At 37.9% G+C, this 23,435-nt stretch overlaps 1 protein-coding gene across 2 annotated transcripts; it reads right to left on the reverse strand.

Annotated features, from left to right (window-relative positions):
- Positions 1-1,474: 1,474 nt before the first annotated feature.
- On the reverse strand, positions 1,475-17,879 carry RUVBL2 (RuvB like AAA ATPase 2). Of its 2 annotated transcripts, none has more exons than XM_072426046.1 (15): positions 17,777-17,879; positions 15,804-15,852; positions 14,737-14,792; positions 12,118-12,259; positions 11,671-11,800; positions 8,627-8,693; positions 6,793-6,899; positions 6,591-6,684; positions 6,378-6,501; positions 5,554-5,648; positions 5,329-5,447; positions 4,730-4,849; positions 3,266-3,395; positions 2,139-2,253; positions 1,475-1,633 (listed from the first exon to the last, which is right to left on the reverse strand). In XM_072426046.1, the coding sequence occupies exons 1-15, from the start codon at positions 17,789-17,791 to the stop codon at positions 1,608-1,610; spliced, it is 1,389 nt and encodes a 462-aa protein (XP_072282147.1). In that variant the 5' UTR covers positions 17,792-17,879; the 3' UTR covers positions 1,475-1,607. The 2 variants fall into 2 exon arrangements, with proteins under 2 accessions (XP_072282147.1, XP_072282148.1); XM_072426047.1 differs by having other exon boundaries at positions 2,133-2,253.
- Positions 17,880-23,435: the final 5,556 nt, after the last annotated feature.

Consider the following 23,435-nt stretch of genomic DNA (forward strand, 5'->3'; position numbering starts at 1 on the left):
GGCTGGGATAGACCTGTGACAGCATCTCCATTACAAAATGTCATCTGCAGAGATAGATGTTTAGTATGAATAGTTCTACAATCAAGGGCTGGTATCACCCAAGACATATAGAGGATGCTCCTCGGGCCTATATGCGTTTATGGGTCCTGGGCTGCGGTGCCTTTTATTGTCAATGTATCAATAACCTGTACAATTCTGACTTTAGTTAAATGCTTTTGTCACGTCACCAACTCAAAAAAGAACTAAAGACAGAGTGAAAAATAGGTTGGAAATCTGCCTGTCTATGCATGATCCCTTTAAGCTCACTACTGTGTACCTAAAGGGTTCATAATTACCTGCTGCATATATGCCATCTAGCAGTTACGCTGTACAGTAAAGATGTCAAATCTACATTATTACATTATAAATATATCATGACAGGAATAATGTAAAACACCCCTTTTCATTGTTTCATGAATATTCTTTGCCAGGTTTTAGAACCTAGTAATCATTTGCACTGTAACAATAAAATGTGTTAACAGCAATAGGGTGCTAAATATTATTTTGTGTCTAGTATACTCACACATTTACTTGGTTTCTGGGTGCTACATGCAGGGTTATGAGCATTCATCAGTATACAAGCTGCTTTACTGTGCTACTGACTTCGGTTTGCATGAAATACATGCAATTTAGTGCCATAGTTCATAAAACATTGTGTATTATTATGTTCAAGATTTATTGCGACACTGGTGATTGCTAGGACAGCAATAAAACCCTTAAGGTGCGTACACACTTCCAATTTTTATCGTTCCAATCGAACGACGAACGATCGATTGGGCAAAGAATCATTGGTAAAAAAGTAACCAACGACGCCGACGAACGAGGAAAATTGTTGGAAACGAACGACCGGACCGGCGGATCGGATTGGGCGACGATCGTTGAACATCGTTCGTGTGTACGGTCGTTCGTTGATCGTACATGNTCTGAGCATGCGTCATGAACGAACGTCCGTTCACTTTCCTGTCGTGCACATAGTTCCTCTATCGCTTAAACGATCGTATCTATTGTGTGTACAATATCTACGAACGATCGTGTCGTTACCTCTATGTGCAGGATCGGTGCTATATGATCGTTCATATATATCGTGCAGGAACGTTCGTCGTTCGTTTTCCGACGATAATAATTGGAAGTGTGTACGTAGCTTAAGTGAAAGTAAAGATTCTGTATCATCACAGCCAGAAGGGGAGCAATGCTAGAAAACCAAACAAGTTTTCTATTTGGCAATGCAGCTGCTGGGCAAGTTGAGGTCAGTGATAAGGTTGCTGATACAAGCCAATGCGATTTACTGTGAAAAAAAATTAATAACTAATAGGAATCAAAGGATTCAAATGAATTTTTCACAGAAAACTTAAATCTGTCTGGTCATTATAATTTAAAGAAATTATTTTTACGTTATATTATGATTATGTTGCAATGAAAATTCAAACACAAATGCTTTACTTTTTTTAGTTTTGTTTTAATATAAAAGAACAGGAAAAACAAATTAAGGCATGTGACAAAAGATGAAACTAAAGCAACATAAGGGAGAAGCATAATACATTGAGCTTGTTAAACCATTTTGGAGATCATCAAGACGTGTCCATTGTTTCTCCTTCTGCAAACAAATACAGAAAAATAATCATTAAAGAGGGCTGACAGCACAAGTTATGCCTCTAATAAAACAGAAAATAAATGAGATGATCAGATGCTACTTATTAAAAATTATACTAGGAAAAAAATTACCCCAAACTCTTTCCTAGCAACAATACCTCTAAATGGGAACCCAAACCTATTTCATACCAATAAAATCTCTAATTTGGTTCCTAAACCTCTTTCAATACGGACAACACCTCTTCCAGGACTTCCAGTCTACTTCATAGCAATAATACTCAGCAGTTGAGGAAATATCAAGCGGAAAGAATAAAAGTGCTGGAACAATTAAGGGTGAATTTTATTTAAATTGCTTAGCTTTTAGATGGCACCCTTTATAACATTGTATTGCATAGGATTTCTTCTTTTTCTATTCAAATCTGAAAATCATTTGCTGTAATTTACCCAATCACATCCTATATCGAATGATTAGTGTTTAGTTTATGTTTTTAGTGTGAACGTACACTTACTCAATTCATTAAACATAAAGGCGTCTTGGTACTCTTTCATATATTGTGTTGATCTGGATTCATCAAGGAAGAGAGAGTATACTCGCTTAATGTCATCAACTTGGACATCATTACCCTAAAAACAAAACAATCATCAATTATTAGCTAGTTGTTTCATGAATTAATATTGTATATAAGGTTTATATTTTAATACATTTATAAAGAGCCAAAATAACCCAGATACAGAGAACACTGAACCAATTAGATCAGTCTGTGCCCCCATAGGTTCTTACAATATATTGTACCTAATGCATATTTCACAGGGACATAATCTAGGGCCCAATTCAGCACAAATCAACTCAAGTATAATTGGTGATGTTGGGGGGGGATGAATTAATTTAGGTAAATATAGGTAAATTATGCATGCAAATGCTGTCCAAAAGGTTACACACGTTCATTCACACAGAAAAAAAAATCCACACAACTTTGAGTTTTGGTCCTGATGTAGAGGCTATTGAACTTTCTGAACTGTTCATACAAATACTGACATTTTCTCAGTTGACTAGTTATATAATTACAGGTACTGCTTGTGGCAATAGCAAGGTTTGGCACTGCAAGATTTGGGGTGGTGTGTCCCTAAAACTCATAACCACAATGTGATAACAACGAAGTTGGCATGAAACTACTCTTTAGAGCTCATGTAGAAAGGTGTGAACAAGTTGTTCCCCAGAAAAATGTCATTATTTATGCCACATGTGCATTTACATGCCCCATTCACTATATTTTGTCACCTCAAAAGAACACCTTTGGTGGCCTTTAGTGTTCTCCACTTTGAAAAGTGGGTTACCCATACTCCATCCAAGTTAACAGAGTTTCTGATTATGACTTTAAGGGTGCTACAGAAAAAGAACTTGACCATCACATGTTCCAACTAAATGTGGTGTTAAAAAGTGGAGATCTAATAGTGTCTAAGAGTGAAGAATATACAAAGGGGGCGAAAATGTTCTGTCCAATTTTTTTTTTTAAATAGGCCCATATTGTGTTAACATAACGGCCACTGACCCCAGGAGATTTTTTTTTTAATTCTATGGATGTATAGAACACTCATTAAACCACAATAACCAATCTGAAAATAAGAAATAACTCACCTTTCTTTTTCTACAGACCAAGTTTGCAGCAGTGATGAGTTGCATGGAGTACCTCAGAGATGTTTCCAGACCAATCCGTGTCAGTACAGTATAGGCATCTTCACTCATGTCAACATCTTCCTCTTCACACCTAAAAAATAAATACATCAAATAATGAAGACTAGAATTGAACACCAGGAAAAAGGTTTGTGGTAGGTTCTAGCTAGTTTGTGGCTTATTATAGCTTAAAATATGAAGAAGTCAGTGTTTTCAACTACTTTCCTCTCAAATTATGTCAATGTGAATGCAAAAACTGCTTGATGCAAAAGCACATAAAAAACCTTTTCAAATTTGCCCCTGTACAAAGCATTGGTCAGACCACATCTGGAATATGCAGTCCAGTTTTGGGCACCAGTTCACAAAAAGGACATTGTGGAATTGGAGAGAGTGCAGAGAAGGGCAACTAAATTAATAAAAGGAATGGAGGAGCTCAGCTATGAGAGATTAGCTGAACTGAATCTATTCTTCCTTGAGAAGGGACGTATAAGGGGGGATATGATCACCCTGTATAAATATATAAACGGTCTATATAGAAAACTCTTTCACATTATTCACTTTGAGATCATTACAAAGAACAAGAGGGCACTCTTTGCTTCTGGAGGAAAAGAAGTTTAAGCTCCGGATAAGGAAGGGATTCTTCACTGTAAGGTCTGTGAAAATGTGGAATCGGCTCCCTCAGGAAGTAGTTTCAGCAACTACTATAGATTGTTTCACGAAAAATCTGGATGCTCTTCAGGAAGCATAGAATATAACTGGGTATTAAGGCTTTAAAGTAAAAAATAACAGTGAATGTTGATCCAGGGAACATCCGATTGCCTCATGGAATCAGTAAGGAATTGTTTCCCCCTGTTGAAGCAAATTGTACCAGGGTTTTTTTGGCCTTCCTCTGGACCAACTATGTCTAATAAGGTTTTATATCCGGGATATAATTATTTCCCTAGTGGTTGAACTAGATGGACTTATGTCTTTTTTCAACCTAACCTACTATGTAACTAAATGCTAATAGAAGCTGGTAATTATCTACTGGGGACAATGCTGACTTCCCTTACGTGGTCCATTTGCCATTTTGATTAATCTTACAATATTAAATCAAACCACAACATCTCAGTCCTTTTTAAAATGAATATGAACTAGAAACAACTATTTTGTACATCATGAAAACATAGTTGGTTATTTAGGATATATGAAACTGTCATAAATGCAACTTTTGACTTTTGGCTATATTTGTGGTATAATGCAAAAAAAAAAAAAAATTAACAAAATGTACCGAAATTTTAAATCCTTTGTTAAAAAAAAAAAATAGAAGGGAAAAAATTGCATGAAGATCTCAACACACAACTATGTAGTATTGACACATTCATATGGAAAAAGGGTTAAATTACCCTATTCCTGTATAGTGATAACTTTTCTTAATACAAGCCTTACCTGATCTTCAGGATCTGTTTAGTTTCTTTTTCGTTGTATGGTGAAGTGGAGATAATCAGTAATCGATCCAGTAAATCAATGGGAATACCATGAGGACTCTGGTAATTTGTGCCACGAATCCTACAAATACAACAAACTGTAAGGAATACTTGATGCATAAGCACATCAAAAAACCTTTTCAAATGCTAATAGAAGCTGGTAATTATCTGCTGGGGACAATGCCTATTCCCCTTATAGGAATAGGCTTTAAATGTGTATATCCTTTATTCAAGGGTGCTATTCTTACAAGAAACCACTATCAGACATTGTAATGGATTATCAAAAAAAAAAGTACCAAACCCCAATTACAGATTAAATATTGTGGAAGTATATACTTCTGACTATACTTGCCAGCCTATGAAATCACAGAACAGTCTCTAGCTCAGACCTCCCATCATACTCCTCCATATCTTGCAGCACACCTGATACATCATATGTTACCCAGTGACAGAAACCTTTGTTACAGGTATTAATATTATTTTTTACATGGGTTTACTGATGCAGTTTATTTATAATTATTTTGTTTAGGTAGCAATAATTTACATTTTTTTTAATCGTACCTTGTGATACCTCTGTTTGTAGCCATGATGAGAACAGGTGCCATATCACTTTCCAGAGCTCGATTCAAGAAGGAAAAGCATTCGATATCCAGCATGTGAACTTCATCAATAAACAACACCTGATGGAAGACACAGTTGGTACATTTATAAGACATTGTTTTTAAAATATAGTATTTTTAATACTAGCACAATGAATGTAGTAGAAAAAAAAAATAGAAGACTTACTCCTGGAATGATTTCTGCCTTCCCTTCTTCTCTCCATTCTGCCACCTTTGCATTGATTTGCTCCCTGACTTCTGATTTAATCTCACCAGTATCACCTGTAATCCAAGGCAATCAATTGGGGAATTATGAATTTTGCACTTTAATGGAGGTAGAAAGGTACAGAAATAAATACAGAATCCAAATAAATGATAACCACAGTAAGAAATGACTCCCCATAAACCTTTGTTTTCACTAACAGAAGTGATGCCAGATTTTAAATTAGGAGCCTAATTATTGAAAACGCGAACATTTTTGATAGCGGCCAATGCTGATGACTACAATGGAGTTCACAAGAACCTTTTTTTAAACACCTTTTTTTCACATTTCTGTCACTTATTACCAAATCTAAAAAAGTGGCACCCAATGACTAGAAAAGGTTGCAATCAGTACACGATTTGAGTAAATTGAACTTCTTATTGCAAATTTAGGTATTAAAATATGTGATCATCACTGTAAAAAGTATGATTATCCTTTCATAGACATGGCAATCTTAGGCCCTCGAAGGTAATGTTAAAATGATTGTACAAAGATTTTAGGGATAAATGGTAAACTAAAACGTTTCAGGAATACAGCAATTTAATAGTTTACAATGTCTGTCACTCCTAGAACACGGATTTAAAACAATTTTTTAAAAGATCGTTTCTCTAATATTTTGTGATTTGCAGATGCATGTAATCTTCCAAAGGACAAAGCCTTTATGTTACAGAACAGCAGTGATTCATATCATACATTTTACTAATGAATGATTTTTCAAACAACAAAAATGTATCCTCTAAGTGACGTACCAGAAAACAGAGCAAGGAATCCCTGTGTCCTGCTGTTAATTACATCAATTTCATGTAAGGACACGGTGTGCACCACTTCTTTGCGTTTCTGCAGTTCTCCATCAGGACACTGTACAAACTTCGTCTGAAACATTAAAAAGGGAAAAAGAGTAACTCAATGATCTGAAGTTGTACTAGAAAATCTAGTAGTCACCAGTCATATAGTTCTCATACCTGAGATCCCATGGCATCATAATCCCGAGCCCTGGTGAATGCCCGACCCAGTTTTGTGATTTTCCCAGTGGCCTTATCAATTGTTATCACATCCCTAAAACATAAAAAAAAGTGTTAATCCATCATATTTTTACTAAAAATACTAGTCCTCGTAGTTTATGCCACGTACAATGCTTGTATACTTACAAAATATTAAACTTACCCAGCTTGCACCTTTTCTTTTGTCAGTGATTCTATCATCTTTGTTCCAAGGTCATAAATAGTCTCCATCTCTGTTGTTTTTAAGGTGAGTTTACCTACTTTGGCACCCTTAATAAAAGAATGCAAGCAATATAAACACTAATACAGAACTACACAATATAATTCCACACAAATATGCAGATCAAACAATACAGCAATAAAATATATATTATAAAGTTAACCCAACCCAGAGCTAATATTTACAGATTTATAATAGTCTAGAAAAGATTTATAGGCAAGTGGAAATAAAATAAAATTATTTTCTGCATTTAGAACCACTGTGTTTTTACTACCTGGGGGGATCTTTTAGAATGATTTCCCTTCACTTTTACCACTGTCATTGTGACAACAGTCACCAGAAAACAGACAGAAACAGAAAGCTGACAGATGTTCTGGCCTTCCCTTGCCACATAGATGAAAAACTAAGCATGTGGTGCACAAACTCTGCAGAACAAAAGGATTAGCCAATCTAAATGTTGACGCAGCTTTTTAGGACCAGACCACTCTTGCTGAGATCATTTGATCAAATACCCTGTTTCCCCGATGATAAGACACTGTCTTATTTTTTTTTGAAGGCCAAAATATGCTCTAGGGCTTATTTTCAGGGGGATGCCTTATTTACCCATGAAGAAGACTACAGCCATTCATGTCCACTTCTGATCAATCTGTGCCAATCATTGTCCCCTTCTGATCACTCATGTGCAATTCAAATTCCCTTTCTGATCATCTTGTGTCATTCAAACTCTCCTTCTGATCACTCTGTCATTCAAATTCCTCTTCTGATCACGCTGTGCTTTTTTTCTATTGCACGGCAGTTAGGACAGGGGAACAGCAGGTGGCGCTGTGCCGGCTTCTTTCGCTTTGCTTTACAAGACAGGAGAAAACACGATGCTGGCAGAGGAGAGGAGAGACGCTGCTGCAGCCAGACACACGCAGGATCCGGGTATCGGGTGAGTATGTTTTAATTATTTTTTTTGGGTGGCTTATTTGCGGGGGGGGGCTTATTTTTCATTTTAACATGAAAAGGGGGGGCTGTCTTATTTGATGGCCCTGCCTTATCATCGGGGAAACACGGTACCTAGGTTTTCAGGTAGCCAGCATGGATAGACATTTGGAGAACCATATTAACAAGAAATATATAAAAATTACTAGCAGGAAGGTTTTTGCTGTTTGCGAACATGTTAATTTAAAGTGTAAACTTGCTGCCTATTAATAGTTCAGCATTGCCCAGGGGGCAGGACTAATGAACTTCTATACAAATGAATGGAATTGACAGAATTCATAGCTAGTAGGCCAATCAATGCAGTTGAAAACGATGACTCATTTGATGAAGCAGAAACCTGGGCAAATATGTCAGCAAAGGCGAACATGCAGGTGGTTTAGTCCCACTTTAAGTTTAGCAATAAATTACAAGTAACTAACTGAAGTTCCAGACACTATAGACAATATGACCATATGCCACATCCCTATACAAATCACAAATTTATTAATATAGTCAAAAATCAGGATTTTTGAGGCAGTATTTACCAACAATTTAAAAAGCCAACTTTCATAAACTTTAATTGATTTGGTTCATACAAAAATGAAACAAAGCTATACTTTTTAAAAATTGAATAAAACATCACAACTTTATTTAAAACGTTTTTTTTTTTAAAGTTTTACAGTTTTTTTAATATTTAGTAAATATTGCCTCAAAAGTCCCAATGTTTGATTAGATTATTAAAGTTTTACATTACTTTGTGTAAAGATTTTGCTTGTAATATTACTAAATAAAATGTGAAATAAAATCAACTCACTGTTCCTGTTGCAGGTCTGTCAATTTGAACTTCCACAACCTCCCCTTCAATAATTTCTGTTTCCTCCCTAGAAAGACAAACAAAGTAGGTTTGTATTACAAATATTTTACCATTTAAATAATACATCAAGTTCTACAACAGTAATAAAAACTTTTTTTCTTTTAACCAATGGACTGCTAACTTTTGTTTCTACAACTGTATATGGCCTGGCTCACCAGGACCACCTATCAGTTTGGTATCGCTCCTTTACTAAATTTTGTTGTGTTGTTGCCCCTTACCAGAGAGAGATATTTGGAAGGATTTTGGGCAGAAAGAGCCATTTCAAAGAGATAAGTGAAAGGATCTACAAGGTACATGACCCTGCTATTGGTGAAGCATGATTAGTGTCAGTCTGATGTGATATTAGCCTTAACACTATGCACAAAGGTTGAGGTTAAATAACATGCAGTTGGTTGCACAAAATATGGCATGGTTTAAAAAAAAAAAAAAAAAAGATTATTGTAATGAATGAGTAACTATAGTTGCAGTGCACTAAAATTATTTGTTGACTAAGTTACCTAAAATTATTTTTTTTTAATCAGCCCAATCATACTAAAAGTATGCTGTTACTGAAGTATTTCATACAGCTCTAGAATGAACTGTGTTTGTTTAGACCAGGGGTCGGCAACCTTTACTAACAAAGAGCTATTTTTCCCCCTCTTCCACTAAAGAAAAATAGTCTGGAGCCACAAAACATAACAGCCTATAAACGTTAAAAAGTTTTAATCTTTTTTTTATATTTATCTGTTACAGCAACAGTATACAACAAACATTAAGTACAGTGTGCATGTGTAGGCCTAGTTTGAAATAAATTAAACACTTAACTATGCCCCTAGTATCATGCTTTATTTTATGAATTTTTGCAATATTTATTGTATTTCACACGATTTAATATACTCAGGAATACCCCCTAGCGTTCTAATTCTGTCTGTTTTTCCATGCAAAAAGCATTACATTTTTTGCATGGAGATTTATTTTACATTGTAGGCCTATAATTCTCAGGCATAACTCACCGAAATATGTCCATTATTTAATAATAAACTTTAAATTAAAAAAAAAACACAAAAATTGAAAGAAATAAAAAAAATCGTGAAACGTAATAAAACTGTACAGTAGCATGTATAATATATATAAAATATATATTTTATCAAGATTTCTTTGTATTTGACTCAATACAACTATTTTGTATTGAATCCAACACAAAATTATTAGAATTTCCCGCTGCTCCTTCCGCCCGCACCGACGTCACCGGGAAACACCGTAGATCGTCACTGCAGTCACTGGGAGAAGATCGAAGAGGGGGGACGCTGCCCGAGGAGCTGCGGGGACCAGCAGGACACAGGGGGACGCCAACGGAGCAAGGTAAGTAGGTTTTTTTTTTGTGACTCTGGATTACACTAAAAGTAATCAGTTCTTTCTTGTAAATACCTTTATATTTTAAAGTCCAGCAATCAAAATTCATTTTCCAAAATTAATAGGTAATTTATTTGGCAATTAATACATAGATTAATAAGCAATTTAATATATATAATATTAATATAAAGTTACAAAAATAAATTCATATATAGCCTACATAATTATGGTGATCAAATATTACATTGTAGGATTAAACCTTAGGAAAATTACATTTAAATTCTGCTGCCCATTGGTGACGTTATGTGTCTCCAGCCTTAGTATCAGTGTTTCTGTGCCGAGTAAGATGAAGGAGCTGCTTCTCCTTATATGTATCCAGTCCCGTGTCCCACGTGGCACAATAATGCGCTTTGATGTTTGTTTCCGGATAAAAACCTGGGAACACAGGACTCCTATCAGCAGCAGGGACTCCCTTGAGTCACGCGCAGATAGCTCTGCCCACCACAGATGAGGCGCCTGTGTTCTAACAAAAAATCTACCTGTGAAAAAAGTCTACCAGGGGAGAAATTGAGGATCAGGTGCTTGAAGCCTCCAGCAATGTGTAACAGGGTCATTTTTTTTGATGGGCAGTTTTTAATGTTCTGAAGATGGCCAAATGATGAAATTTTAGGTGGTGTTAGCCACAGGTGTCCCCCATTTGCACCTTTTATTTTGTTCACCTGTACCCCCTCAATCCTGAGAAATTGGGGTGTAAGAGGGTAGATTTTTTTGATGGGCATTCTTTATCTTCTGATAATGCCTTAGTGATGAAATTTTAGGGGATGTTAGCCACAGGTGTCCCAGGGAGGTTTGTACAGGGAGAGATGTAAGGCTGCACATGATATGCTGCATTCATACACAAACACAGCTATGAAACTTTCCTGACGATGACGTCATTGTACACACCCATTTGTATATGCCCGCTAGTAGATTTATTTCACGGGTAGATTTTTTCAATAGAACACCAGAAGGGTAATCCCTCTTCTCCGCAGTGTCTACGGGAGAAAGGAGATCCCCCATCAGGGATCTCCCGTCGGCGGCCGAAGGGAGCCACAACACGGAGGCTGAAGAGCGGCGGGTTGCCGACCCCTGCTTTAGGCCTTCCAATGTGACAGGCATTTCAGTGCTGAAAACATTTTCAGAAGCTGCACTGGCTGGTGTTGTATTTAATACCTACTGAGCAAAAGCCATGGCAAATCAGCAAAGGTATGTTTAAACACCTAATAATACATATATAGTAGTATATTTAAAAAGCTGGAGTTTTTATTTTTACGCAAACCTGTGCTTTACCTATTAAGTGCTATCTAAGCTATGAATTGCAGCTCACATGGGACTATGGACTAATGTGACAGCTCTGAATGGTTCAGCACTGACACATGGAATGAGTCATGTGCACCTCCATACCTAGAGGTACAAGTTTCTAGTGCCTTAAGACAAAAGCACAGTTATAAAATGGGCTTCAGCGCATTGTGGGTAAGCAGCACACTAATAATATGTTTAATTAACTTGCCAAGAAGTATGAAAAACACAAACTGAAAAAAGGCTAATTTACAATGTAAGTTGGACATATTTAGGTCATTTTAAAAAACGAGGATAGAAGGTAGCTCACTTACTTTATTCTAACACCAATGGACCGCCGGAAAGACTGCGTCAAAGCTTCTGTCTTGCTCATTTCCAGGGAAAAGATCTCACTGCCGGCGATGGCTGTAAAAGGTGTATCTGTGCCCAAGGCTTGAGCCATACCTATAGGAAAAACAAAGGTAACATGTACATTGTCTTATACACAGACAGATTATAGGGTGTTATGTGTGTTATTTAGTTTGCTTGATGTTCAGCTTTAAAGCAAACTTTACAGCATGCATTAATGACACTTTTAGATCTTAGCAAAACCTCAAGTATTATAAGGTGCAAAGACAACAACTTTTGCCATTTTACAAAATTGTACTAACTACTAAATTCTAGTTTTACATTTTAAATAAATTAGAAAGTAGATGTCATGTGAACTAACAAACAAGTGACATTCGGAAAAACGTGTGTTTTATTATAAGTTAGTGTATTACCCATAGCAATTGCAGTTTTTCCTGTGCCAGGTTGTCCAGCTATTAACACTGCTCTTCCTGCTATTTTTCCTTCTTTGATCATCTCCAAAATAACACCAGCAGCTCGCCGAGCTGCCAGCTGTCCCACCATGCCTTGTGATACCTGCAGAAATAAATGTCTTATGAAACACAAAACCTAAGGTAAAAATTGTGCACATGGCTATTGTCATTTTAATGGGTGACTTTGCTGTCATCTCTTCTATGGTGACCTAAATCAGTTATATAAGAGCTGAAAGCCACAAATTATTCACTTAACTCATCTAAGCATTTTTTTTTTTTTTTAAGTTTGGTTAGTGCAAAATAAGGGGACTTCATTTAAATTAATGATAGCCTTTCTTGGTAAATGTACTTAGGATGCCATTGCTGACTTTTTACTCCTTAGCCACACACCAGATTCCAGGCTTTCATAACACCTTTGTGTGAATGCTTTAATATTTCTCACCACTTAGCCAGAGGAATCATAGCAAGTCTCTACCAAACTGTTCTGAAAGCCTTGCAAAGCATCCCAAACTGTTGCATACAGCACAGAGTAGTGTAAAAAAAGAAGTTAGTACAAAATTTCTCAGTCCAATACATAAAAAGGACAATTTATACATGTCTGTTTCTATGTAGCAAAGCTCATTTATTTCAAGAAGAAATGCCATCAATCCCTGTGTGGCTGGCTCACATCTATGCACCACAGCTTAGCATGTTATGGAAGAGGAAACTTTATAGGGCTATGTATGTATGTATATATACAGTGAGGGAAAGAAGTATTTCATCCCCTGCTGATTTTGTACGTTTGCCCTCTGACAAGGAAATGACAAGTCTATAATTGTAATGGTGGGTTTATTCTAGCTGTGAGAGACAAAATAACAACAAAAGAACCCTAAAAAACCCAGTGCTCAAAAGTCAGAGCTTGATGTGCATTGTAATGAGTGAAATAAGTATTTGATCCCTTTGAAAAAGATGACTTAGTACTTGGTGGCAAACCCCTTGTTGGCAATCACAGAGGTCACACGTTTCTTGTAGTTGGCCACCAGGTTTGCACACATCTCAGGAGGGATTTTGTCCCACTCCTCTTTGCAGATCCTCTCCAAGTCAGTAAGGCTTTGAGGCTGATGTTTGGCAACTGGGACCTTCTTCCTCCACAGATTTTCTATGGTATTAAGGCCTGGAGATTGGCTAGGCCACTCCAGGACCTTCATGTGCTTCTTCTTGAGCCACTCCTTTGTTGCCTTGGCCTTGTGTTTTGGGTCATTGTCATGCTGGAATACCCATCCATGACCCATTTTCAATGCCCTGGCTGAGGGAAGGAGGTGCTCACCCAAGATTTAACGGTACATGGCCCTGTCCGTTTTCTCTTCCATGTGGTGAAGGTGTCCTGTCCCAATAGCAGAAAAACACCCCCAAAGCATAAAGTGTCCACCTCCATGTTTGATGGTAGGGATGGTGTTCTTGGGGTCATAGGCAGCATTCCTCCTACTCTAAACATGGCGAGTTGAGTTGATGCCAAAGAGCTCAATTTTGGTCTCATCTGACCACAACACTTTCACCTAGTTCTCCTCTGGATCATTCAGATGTTCATTGGCAAACTGCAGATGGGCCTGTACATGTGTTATCTTGAGCAGGATGACCTTGCAGGCTCTGCAAGATTTCACGCGTTCATGGCAGTGTGTTACCAATTGTTTTCTTAGTGACTATGGTCCCAGCTGTTCTGAGATCATCATCATCGTCACCGTTCTCATGATCACTGCAACTCCGAGAGGGGAGATCTTGCATGGAGCCCCAGACCGAGGGAGACAGTTATTTTGTGTTTCTTCCATTTTCGAAATATAGTGCCAACTGTTGTCACCTCACCAAGCTGGTTGGCGATAGTCTTGTACCCCAGTCCAGCCTTGTGTAGGTTTACAATCTTGTCCCCGACATCCTTGGACAGCTCTTTGGTCTTGGCCATGGTGGCTAGTTTGGAATCTGATTGATTGATTGCTTCTGTGGACAGGTGTTTTTTTACAGGTACTCTAACAAGCTTGTATTAGGAGCACTCCCTTACAGAGCGTGCTCCTAATCTCAGCTCATTACCTGCATACAGTGAAGACACTTGGGAGCCTAAAATCTTGCTGGTTGATGGGGGATAAAATAATTATTTCACTCATTACAATGCAAATCAAGCTCTGACTTTTGAGCACTGGGTTTTTGGGGGTTTATTTGTTCTTATTATGTCTCTCACAGCTACATTACACCCACATAAACCTACCATTACAATTATAAACTGGTCATTTTTTGTCAGAGGGAAAAAGTACAAGATCAGCAGAGGATCAAATACTTATTTCCCTCACTGTATGTATGTATATATGAGTATATATACATACACACTTGTAGCACTGCTACAACACCAATAGAACAGTGTGCATTTATGCTTCATTAAAAAATAGCTTGTTTTTATCCCTATTTACAATGCATGAAATGTTTTTTTGTTGTGTGAGAACTTCACTTTGTTCAACTTTAAAAACACTATACAATCCAATATATAATCAGTATAAAATTAACAACGACTGCTTTATTAAGCTATTCACTAAGGACTTGATATATAATATTTACCGGTCGGGGTTCCAGTGCATCATCCAGTCCAAGACCTCTGATATGAGAATGAGCACCTAAAGAAGATGGAGAAATGTTTGAACTCAAACGTAACCTTAAAAAGCTGTTACTAGAGAAAAACACTAATGGGATATAAAATGCTTCTTACAAACTCCTTACATGCTTCTTTTTTTATGTCGTCAAAAACAACTGTTTTCAATACAATCCTCATGTTGCAGCACAGGTTGACAATTGACCCTGTGAAGGATGTGCTTCAACTCCTCAGAGAGGTGCACATTTTCCCCCAAGGGGGTGCATATTCAAGTCAGCAATTTGAGACTTCAGAATAAATGTGGGAAGGAATTCATTAAGCATTCATTGAATGTATATTAGACAGAGAGATGTACACACAACTTGTTGATCTGTGTGTGTATTCATAAGGCTCTGTGCAATTTATTATAATTAAGTCTCAAACGGGCCAACTGACCAGCAGAATGTTACTTTAGTAAACATACTGAATGCCATACATGTGTTCATTGAATGCAAGCCTGTGTATAATGTATGTGTGGAGAACACCAACATTTATCTCCAACTCCAGCCTCTCTTACATGGAACCTGAGTGTCTATAAATTTTACTTCATAAATAAAAAAAGCAATAAACACACATGATTGGCCTTGATCACCAAATCAAAAGACCAATCAAAAGAATTGCTGCTATTTTATACTTTATGTAAAACAATGTAGATCATTGATGTGCAACATCTTTGACTATTGTAATTACTAAGTACATGTAAAACATATCACTTTTCCAGTGTAAGTGCAACTTCCTGGCAGCCCGTGTTGCTAGGGAAGCTGTTTGCTGTTTGGAAGTTTCTATGGAAGCCATTCAGCTGGGACAAAAGATGATTATAGACAAAAGCTTAACACACAGAATATCAAATGAAGTACCCTACAGTTAACTGACGGCATTTAAATGCACAACTTCTACTGTAAAACAAAACTTATTTTGTTTACAAGTTCCAATCATTTCCCTTAAAAAACACAGTAACAAAGAGATGCTTATTTTATAGTAAATGCAAAATGTTTACCAATTCTCTCAATTCTGGTGACATCTCTAACTTCTGGAACCTTGGTTGCCTAGAAAAAATAAATAAATCAATAACCCACAAACAAAAGAGATGCAGCCTCAAATGTTTTGTTACAATGACAAATATTTATAGAGATCTCAGTATTGTGGTTGGAAGGTATACAGATACTCCAAGCTTTATGCAAAATAAAATTAAGGTCCTTAGAAACAAAGTATTTAGTAATTTGATGATGGATGAAATGTGGTTGATGTGGGAAAAGATAGTATTTATCCCTGGTTCACATACACAAGTCTAAAACAATATTAGGGTATTCTCCTAGTGAAAATGTATATTGGAGGGCAATTTGCAGGGGAACAATATCATTTGGATACTACGTAAAGATGCTAGACAATTGTATCATCGATCTAGTACATCAGTAACCGGAATGTGTTCATCAATCTACTATAGTGGATGATGAACAACTACATGTGGACAACTGTTGTACTTTCCTATGGAGTAGAGTACAAAGGGGTTCCCATTTGTTCATATTCCCCCCTTTACCTCTTCATAGAACAGAAAATTGCTCATGTGTCCTGTTACTGGAAACAACTGTGAAAGATTGTTTCCAACAACATAAATATGAAGTCTGTGTAAGGCTGTAGTGTGAACATACAGTTCTATTTCCTGTATTGATAAAACCACCTAAATACTATTGTGTGAATAGTAATAAATATGTAGAGAAATACCAGGAAAACCTGGAAACGAGGAAAGAAGAAGCATGGGTCTTCTTTCCCTGTAATAGTGCCAAGGCCTAACAGCCACTTGCTGGATTTGAGTCACATGATTTAGATAGAAATCAATGCTCAGCACCAACTAAACCAGAACACAGCGCTGCAAAGGACCATATGTACCAGAGGGGTCAGGGGGCTTTCTAGAGAAATCATGCCCATGCTTCTTCTAATGGAGGGTCTCCATTTCATTCTGATGCAGCACAGTATTAAACACTTTACATAAACCAGGCCTAACATTGTGCCGCACAACTTCAAAATACAAAAATATTTAGGGTTTACATGCAATAAAAACAACTTCTAAGCAGAAAGGATAATACAAGCAGCTTTACAAATGCAAATAAATACCCAGTGCTTGAAAACATGTTAGCTTTTTTTAATAATAAGCGTACACTTCCAGACACACAATGCCGGTCAGATCTGCAGCACATTGTACACACAGCCGATTCCTGGACCCCCAATAAAGCGCAGATCTGTGAACATGGCTGGCTGAATTACGATCAATGGTGCACACAAAAACTAACTAGTATAGATCTTGTAAGGAGCCCAGAATGCCATCCTCACCACAAGATTTTGGAATTCCAGGAAATGCATTCCATTGTATCAGGGGAGTTGGTGCCCCCATAGCAACAAAAAGCAGTACCATAGCAATCAGATGTTTTGTAGGATCCCCAATATTATAACACTATAAATGGCACAGGTATAAATAGGTAACTTGCCACAATACAATGCTTGAATGGCATCATTTACATATGGATCTGAATGCATGGACAGGCCCTCATGTTCCATTTTTGCACAAAGATTGCAGTGTGTGATAAGTTTATTACCAAAACACGTAATGTTTTGGTAATAACAGATGAGTAGGGAAAAAAAGCTGTTGACCATAGCAACCTATTCAGAATTGATCTTTCATTTCAATACTCTGGTTGCTATGGGAAATGACTGCACATGTGCTCATGTATATGAGCTCCACATTGCATACAGCAGCCCCAGTATTTGTCTATAGCTTTCAGTGCTGGATGTGAGGAGCCGAATCAGGCCCAGCTGAGCGCCAGGTAACACTCACTATGAGTAATTCATTCAAACAACACCTGGCCCGGTAACAGCGCACTGTCCCCAATTTTAATACATCCCCTCCGTGTAGGTGACCTGCTCCCCTCCACTCTTGCCGGGCCCAATCCCCCGGCCTGTGCGTGTGTTTCTTACCGCCATGGTTGCCATGCTGCCGCTTCTTCCTACTACACAGCCGCCAGACACACTACTGTACAACACCAACACTCCTCCGGACAGGAACTGATCTTCGGCACGAAAGTTCCGGAGAGCAGTGTTACTGCAGATCCACGCCCACCAAGGAGGGGAGTGTGTAACCGTGTATAGGGCAAAGCTGGGGGCCACAAAGTGCAAACACAGAGATAGCGCTCCATTACCTGAGATGAAAACCTTGACCCAATCACAACTAAAATCTCATATTTTGTCTGAATTTGAAACTTTTATTAAAAATTAAACCATAAAATTCAATGTTGATGACACCAGTGTTCATCCCAGAAATGTTTTTAAGCTGGGTTGGTTAAAATTGTAGGTGGCTGGCAGCCCCGTATTGTGACCCAACTAAGCACTCCAAAACAGCCAGGTGGGTACTGAAAAGTGCCAGGCGGTGCACCAAGCTATAAAGGGACAGGGGAGAACACTGGGTACTAGGCCCGGTCTCAGCTTTTTATGGGGTTCCTCTAATTGCGTTTCTGCATTCTCATTGTGTTGTATGCGGAGACGACAAATTAGTCTGACGTGCACAGCGCAAGTACGGTTCACCATCAGCAGATTTACATTTCAGGAGCCAATGTGCAAGGGCAATCTGGGAAAACCTAAACAACAACGGCCCCCACTGTTCAACAAAAATGACAATGCTACCATAAAATCGTATCAAGAACTGAAAAAGACAAACATCAGCATGCCATATTCATTAAGTGCTTTATTCACATTCCAGCACAAGGGATTCAAAGATGCATGACGCATTTTGCACTACCATAGTCATACCTCTAATCATAGGGGTTATAACAAGGTACTGATAATATGAAATGCGTCAAGGGGCTAAGCGTGGCCCAAAACTCCAAAACAGGAATAATAATATGTTTAAATATACGGAATCTTTTCCTTAGTTTAGCAATCTAATTGTGCTCCACCCACAAACAGGCCATAACCCAAGCCTACCCCATTTTTTTCTTAATCAATGTTACATAGTTTGAAAAAAACAGCCTGATCACCTGAATGCAGGTATGGGTTTTGAGGTCCCAGGGGCTGCCAGGCGTATATAACAACATTACAGAGAAAAAACTTACCAAAATGGAAAAAGTAGGCTTTTTAAAAATGTTTACCAAAGTTCTATTCCCCTAACCCCTCCAATCTGTTGACTGGGTTGTATGTATAGTTTTACTTTGACCCCTGCACTGTATACATTACATTCTCCTAATCCCTGCAGTTTGTACAATATACATTACTGATCCCTGAACTCAGCTGACCACTGTACTCTGGAAGGTACATTTTCCTGACCTCTGCACTCTGTAAATTACATACTCCTAATTCCCGCACTATGTACATTACACAATACTGATCCTCGAACTCAGTACGTCAGACACTCCTGACCATTGTACTCTGGAAGGTATGCATTCCTGACTCCTGCACTCTGTAAATAACATACTCCTAATCCCTGCAGTCTGTACAATACACATTACTGATCCCTAAACTCAGTACATTACACAAAATTTACCACTGTACTCTGGAGGTTACACATTCCTGACCCTTGCACTTTGTAAATTACAAACTACTAATCTTTGCAGTCTGTACAATACACATTACTGATCCCTGAACTCAGTACATTACACACACCTGACCACTGTACTCTGGAAGTTCCTGAACCCCGGAACCCTGTAAATGGTATACTCTTTTACCCTGAAAAATTAACATTACACATTACTCATCCCTGAAATCTGTACATGCCTGGACTGCATACTCCTAAGTACTGCAGTCTTTACATTACACATTAGGAACCACTGTACGTGTGCATGTTACACACATTCTGCATTCTCTCCGTTACACACTCTTGGCTCCTGAACTCTGTATGCTACACACTCCTGACCCCTGCACTCTGTACATTACATACTTTGCTTTATTTGCAAACCATTTAAACTGTGATAGTGCTTGTCTGTAGGGTTTGTTCATACTGCAGATGCTATTGAGTTCCTGCATCACAGACTAAGATCTAGCTGAGTCAAAGTTATTACTCCTGTATAAACAAGCTTATGGTTTTGATTGCACTTACATAGAGGAGTTTAGATCCTGACAATGAGGAATGCATATTCCTTGAAACACATAGATTGTCAGCACCAGGCTTTTCCGAATACTTGCACATGCAGACTTTTAAACTGGATTGGAAATGGTACAAGACCTTTTTTGAATAATATACTTAGGGTCTACATAATGAAAGTGATATTGAAAGCTCTTTATATTCCTTTTTAAGAACTTTATGCCTGGGGTTAATGAATTTTTTGGTGAATTTGTGAGTCCTCCTGATATTATTAGGTAATACGCATTCAACATTTGTTTTGTAAAGTGGTTGGAAGGACCAATACATCCAACCAGAGCACCGACCAATTATTATTATATTTTCTGCTATTACTCCACCCTGGATCTTTTCTCCCTTGAGAAGAGATGTTTAAGGGGGGATATGATCACCCTGTATAAATATATAAATGGTCCATATAGAGAACTCTCTTCCCAATTATTCACTTTGAGATCATTACAAAGAACAAGAGGGCACTTGCTTTTCTAGAAGCACAGAATATAACTGGGTATTAGGATTTAAAGTAAAGATAACAAAAACTGTTGATCCAGGGAACATCTGATTGCCTCATGGAATCAGGAAGGATTTTTTTGCCTCTGTTGATGCAAATTGTACCAGGGTTTTTTTTTTTTGAGTATGTCATATAGGAGTTTACATCTGGAATATGTTTATTTTCCCTAGTGGTTGAACTTGATGGACTTATGTCTTTTTTTCAACCTAACCTACTACTACCATTACTACTACTATGTCAGGTATGCAAGAATGCTGACCGTGGTTGCTATATAACAAAGTATATGGGCAGCTTCCTAGCACAGACCATCAGAAATCTGCTCCAGAGCAATGCTGTGCAGATAATGCTGTAACAAGTTCGAGTTGTATGATGTAACGAGTTGTATGATGAAGAGAGAAAAGAATTGAACTTAATATTGGGGATACTTAATGTTCGAGACTAACACCTTCATACACGAACACATTTGCTGCAGTTTACGTCTTCACAAAATATGCCCTAATTACTGTGGTGAAAGTGATAGTCTCCCAGGCAAACTTCAGAATACAATCTATCTAACATACTGTACAGCATACAGAGTGTAGGGGTCAGGTGTAAGTGACATAGTGACCTTTACACCGTTGGTCAATGAGTGCTAAAATAAGCCCAGTCATTGGTGTCAGCACAGTAAAAGAGATACATTAATAGTATTTGTGGAAGTAAAAATGCAGTAATGACCTCCAGCAGTGCTAAAGGAGACAGTAATGAGTTGAAGCTCAGCAGCAGGAACCAGTGAAAGATGTGGAGTACCAAGGACATTAATATTACAGTAAAAGTTCTGTTGTGCAATTTAGATAAGGATTTCCACTAAACATGAAGCTGGAAAAAGAAAGCACTCCTTGTCTTTTTACATGGTCACTTTATAGACATAGAAGAACATAATAAAAATATCTGCGTACAGCTTTGCTACCAGTAGGCAATGAACAATTATGGGCCATGAACACTGTAGTTAGGGTATGTAATGTACAGTTCATCTTACAGAATAAAGCGGTCAGAACATTTTAATGTGCACACCAGATAGCAGGGTGCAGTGGTCATGACTAGGTAATGTACAGGACAACAGTGTGCAGTGGTCAGGACTGGTGTTGATGTTCGAATTCGGGTTGTCCCTATATTCGACCCGAATATGGCTGTTCGAATTCGGGTATACCCAGGACATTGTAATATACAGGACATATAGCAGGATGCAGTGGTCAGGACTGCATAATGTAGAGGACAGATAGCAGGGTGCAGTAGTCAGGACATTGTAATATACAGGGGAGGCAGCAGGGTGCAGTGGTTATTGGTGCAACAGTTACCTCCTACAAATCAATTCCTACACAGATGGGAAAAAAACAAAAAAACCCACACATGCAGTACTTTATCTCTGCCACAAGATGTCACCAGTATTCAAGATTAAACGACAGTCACCATGATTCCTCCCAGATCCTGAGAACCCATGGCCAAACTTCCTTTTATATTATTACTTTAAATAACTTGTTGCTAACTTTAAACATTTGTAGTTAAAAGCACAGACAAAAAGTATTTTAAATGCTTACAATCAGAGTATTTTTTTCCATAAACAATATTTATTACTGGCAATGTGTCTTAGAAATTTCTACATATTTACATATAATTGCCATTTCCTCCTGAAGTAGTATTTAATTCTGTCTGTGCTTGCCATATTCCTCTATCCCTCTCTTCACTTTTTAGTTTCTGCTAGGGCTGCTGACATCACATCCAAGATGACAGTGCTCTACAGTCCCAGGACTTTTGGAAGTTTACACAAGGGAGGTTTCACAGGTTGATAACATAAAAGTGTTTTTACTATATAGAAACCATGTTAGTAAACTGCTCTTAGCATAGCTCAACTCACCTATTAGTAAATAACACGTATCAAGAAAGCGATAATTACAGAGTAAAGGTGTCAGGAGTTTATCAGAAAAGTTGTAGAAAAATATGTCTGTCTTTTTTCCTGACACGTTTCGCTGTATGGCTTCCTCAGGGGAGGGCAGAGACTCATATCTGGTATGTTGTAGGAAGATTACAAAGGAAAAACAAAGGAAAACCAGGGGCATGAGCAAACTTCTCTAGTCTATCCCTCTGCTTTGAACTTATTGCCATATTATCCCAAACTGCGCTCTCCTCTTCTCCCTCCACCCTAAAGGTCTAAAGGTAAAAGCCCTTTATCTTCCTATCATTTACCTTATGATCTATCATACATACTGTATAATCTTTTGGGCACATTGTTTTGGTAAAAGAACCTCTTCAGTGCCTTAGACAAAGATATCCCAATTTAGCACAGCAGTAGATCCAATTATGCCAAACCAAAACAAAGAAAGAAACTTTTGCAGATTTGTGTAAAATGATTACCTTTCGCACTCTTAATATAGTATAGTATAGTATAGTATAGTATGGAATAACGCCTTTATAGATACCTAAAACTATCATTGTAGTCATGCAGTTGGCCACACAAAGTGGTGCTGGCCCTAGAAATATGCAGGCATCATTAATTGGGAGACCAATTTGCCACAGTTCGACGAACCCTGGTTGAGAATTGTCAATTCAGAAATGGTGGTCCAAGGGCAAACATCTCATGGGTCCAAAATGAAGTATGCAGATAGTAAATATAGAAAAAGAGCAAATGGTTTTAGGCCCATTGAGACTACTTTGATCCCTTACATTACATGGTAATGTGTGTTACATAAAGGCACCATAATTATTACAAATAGACACCAATCAGCCCTTTGGTACCCTGTGCTTGATCCGCAATGATCTTTGCAGACTGTAGCCTGTATATTTTTTCCACATAGGTGTTTATTCAGGAAATACAATCTTTAGATCTTGTTAAATGGTGTGGCACCATCTTATTTTTTCTGTGTCTCCAGCCTACCAGTCTCTGGAAGCATGGCCCCAGTCACCAACTCCCATAGACATGTCCATCTCCTGCAGCTTGTCTTTTGTCTTTGTCCATCTCTTGTTGTGTGTATATCATCTCTGAT

Source organism: Pyxicephalus adspersus, chromosome 11 (assembly GCF_032062135.1).
Source record: "Pyxicephalus adspersus chromosome 11, UCB_Pads_2.0, whole genome shotgun sequence".
Lineage (NCBI taxonomy): Eukaryota > Metazoa > Chordata > Amphibia > Anura > Pyxicephalidae > Pyxicephalus > Pyxicephalus adspersus.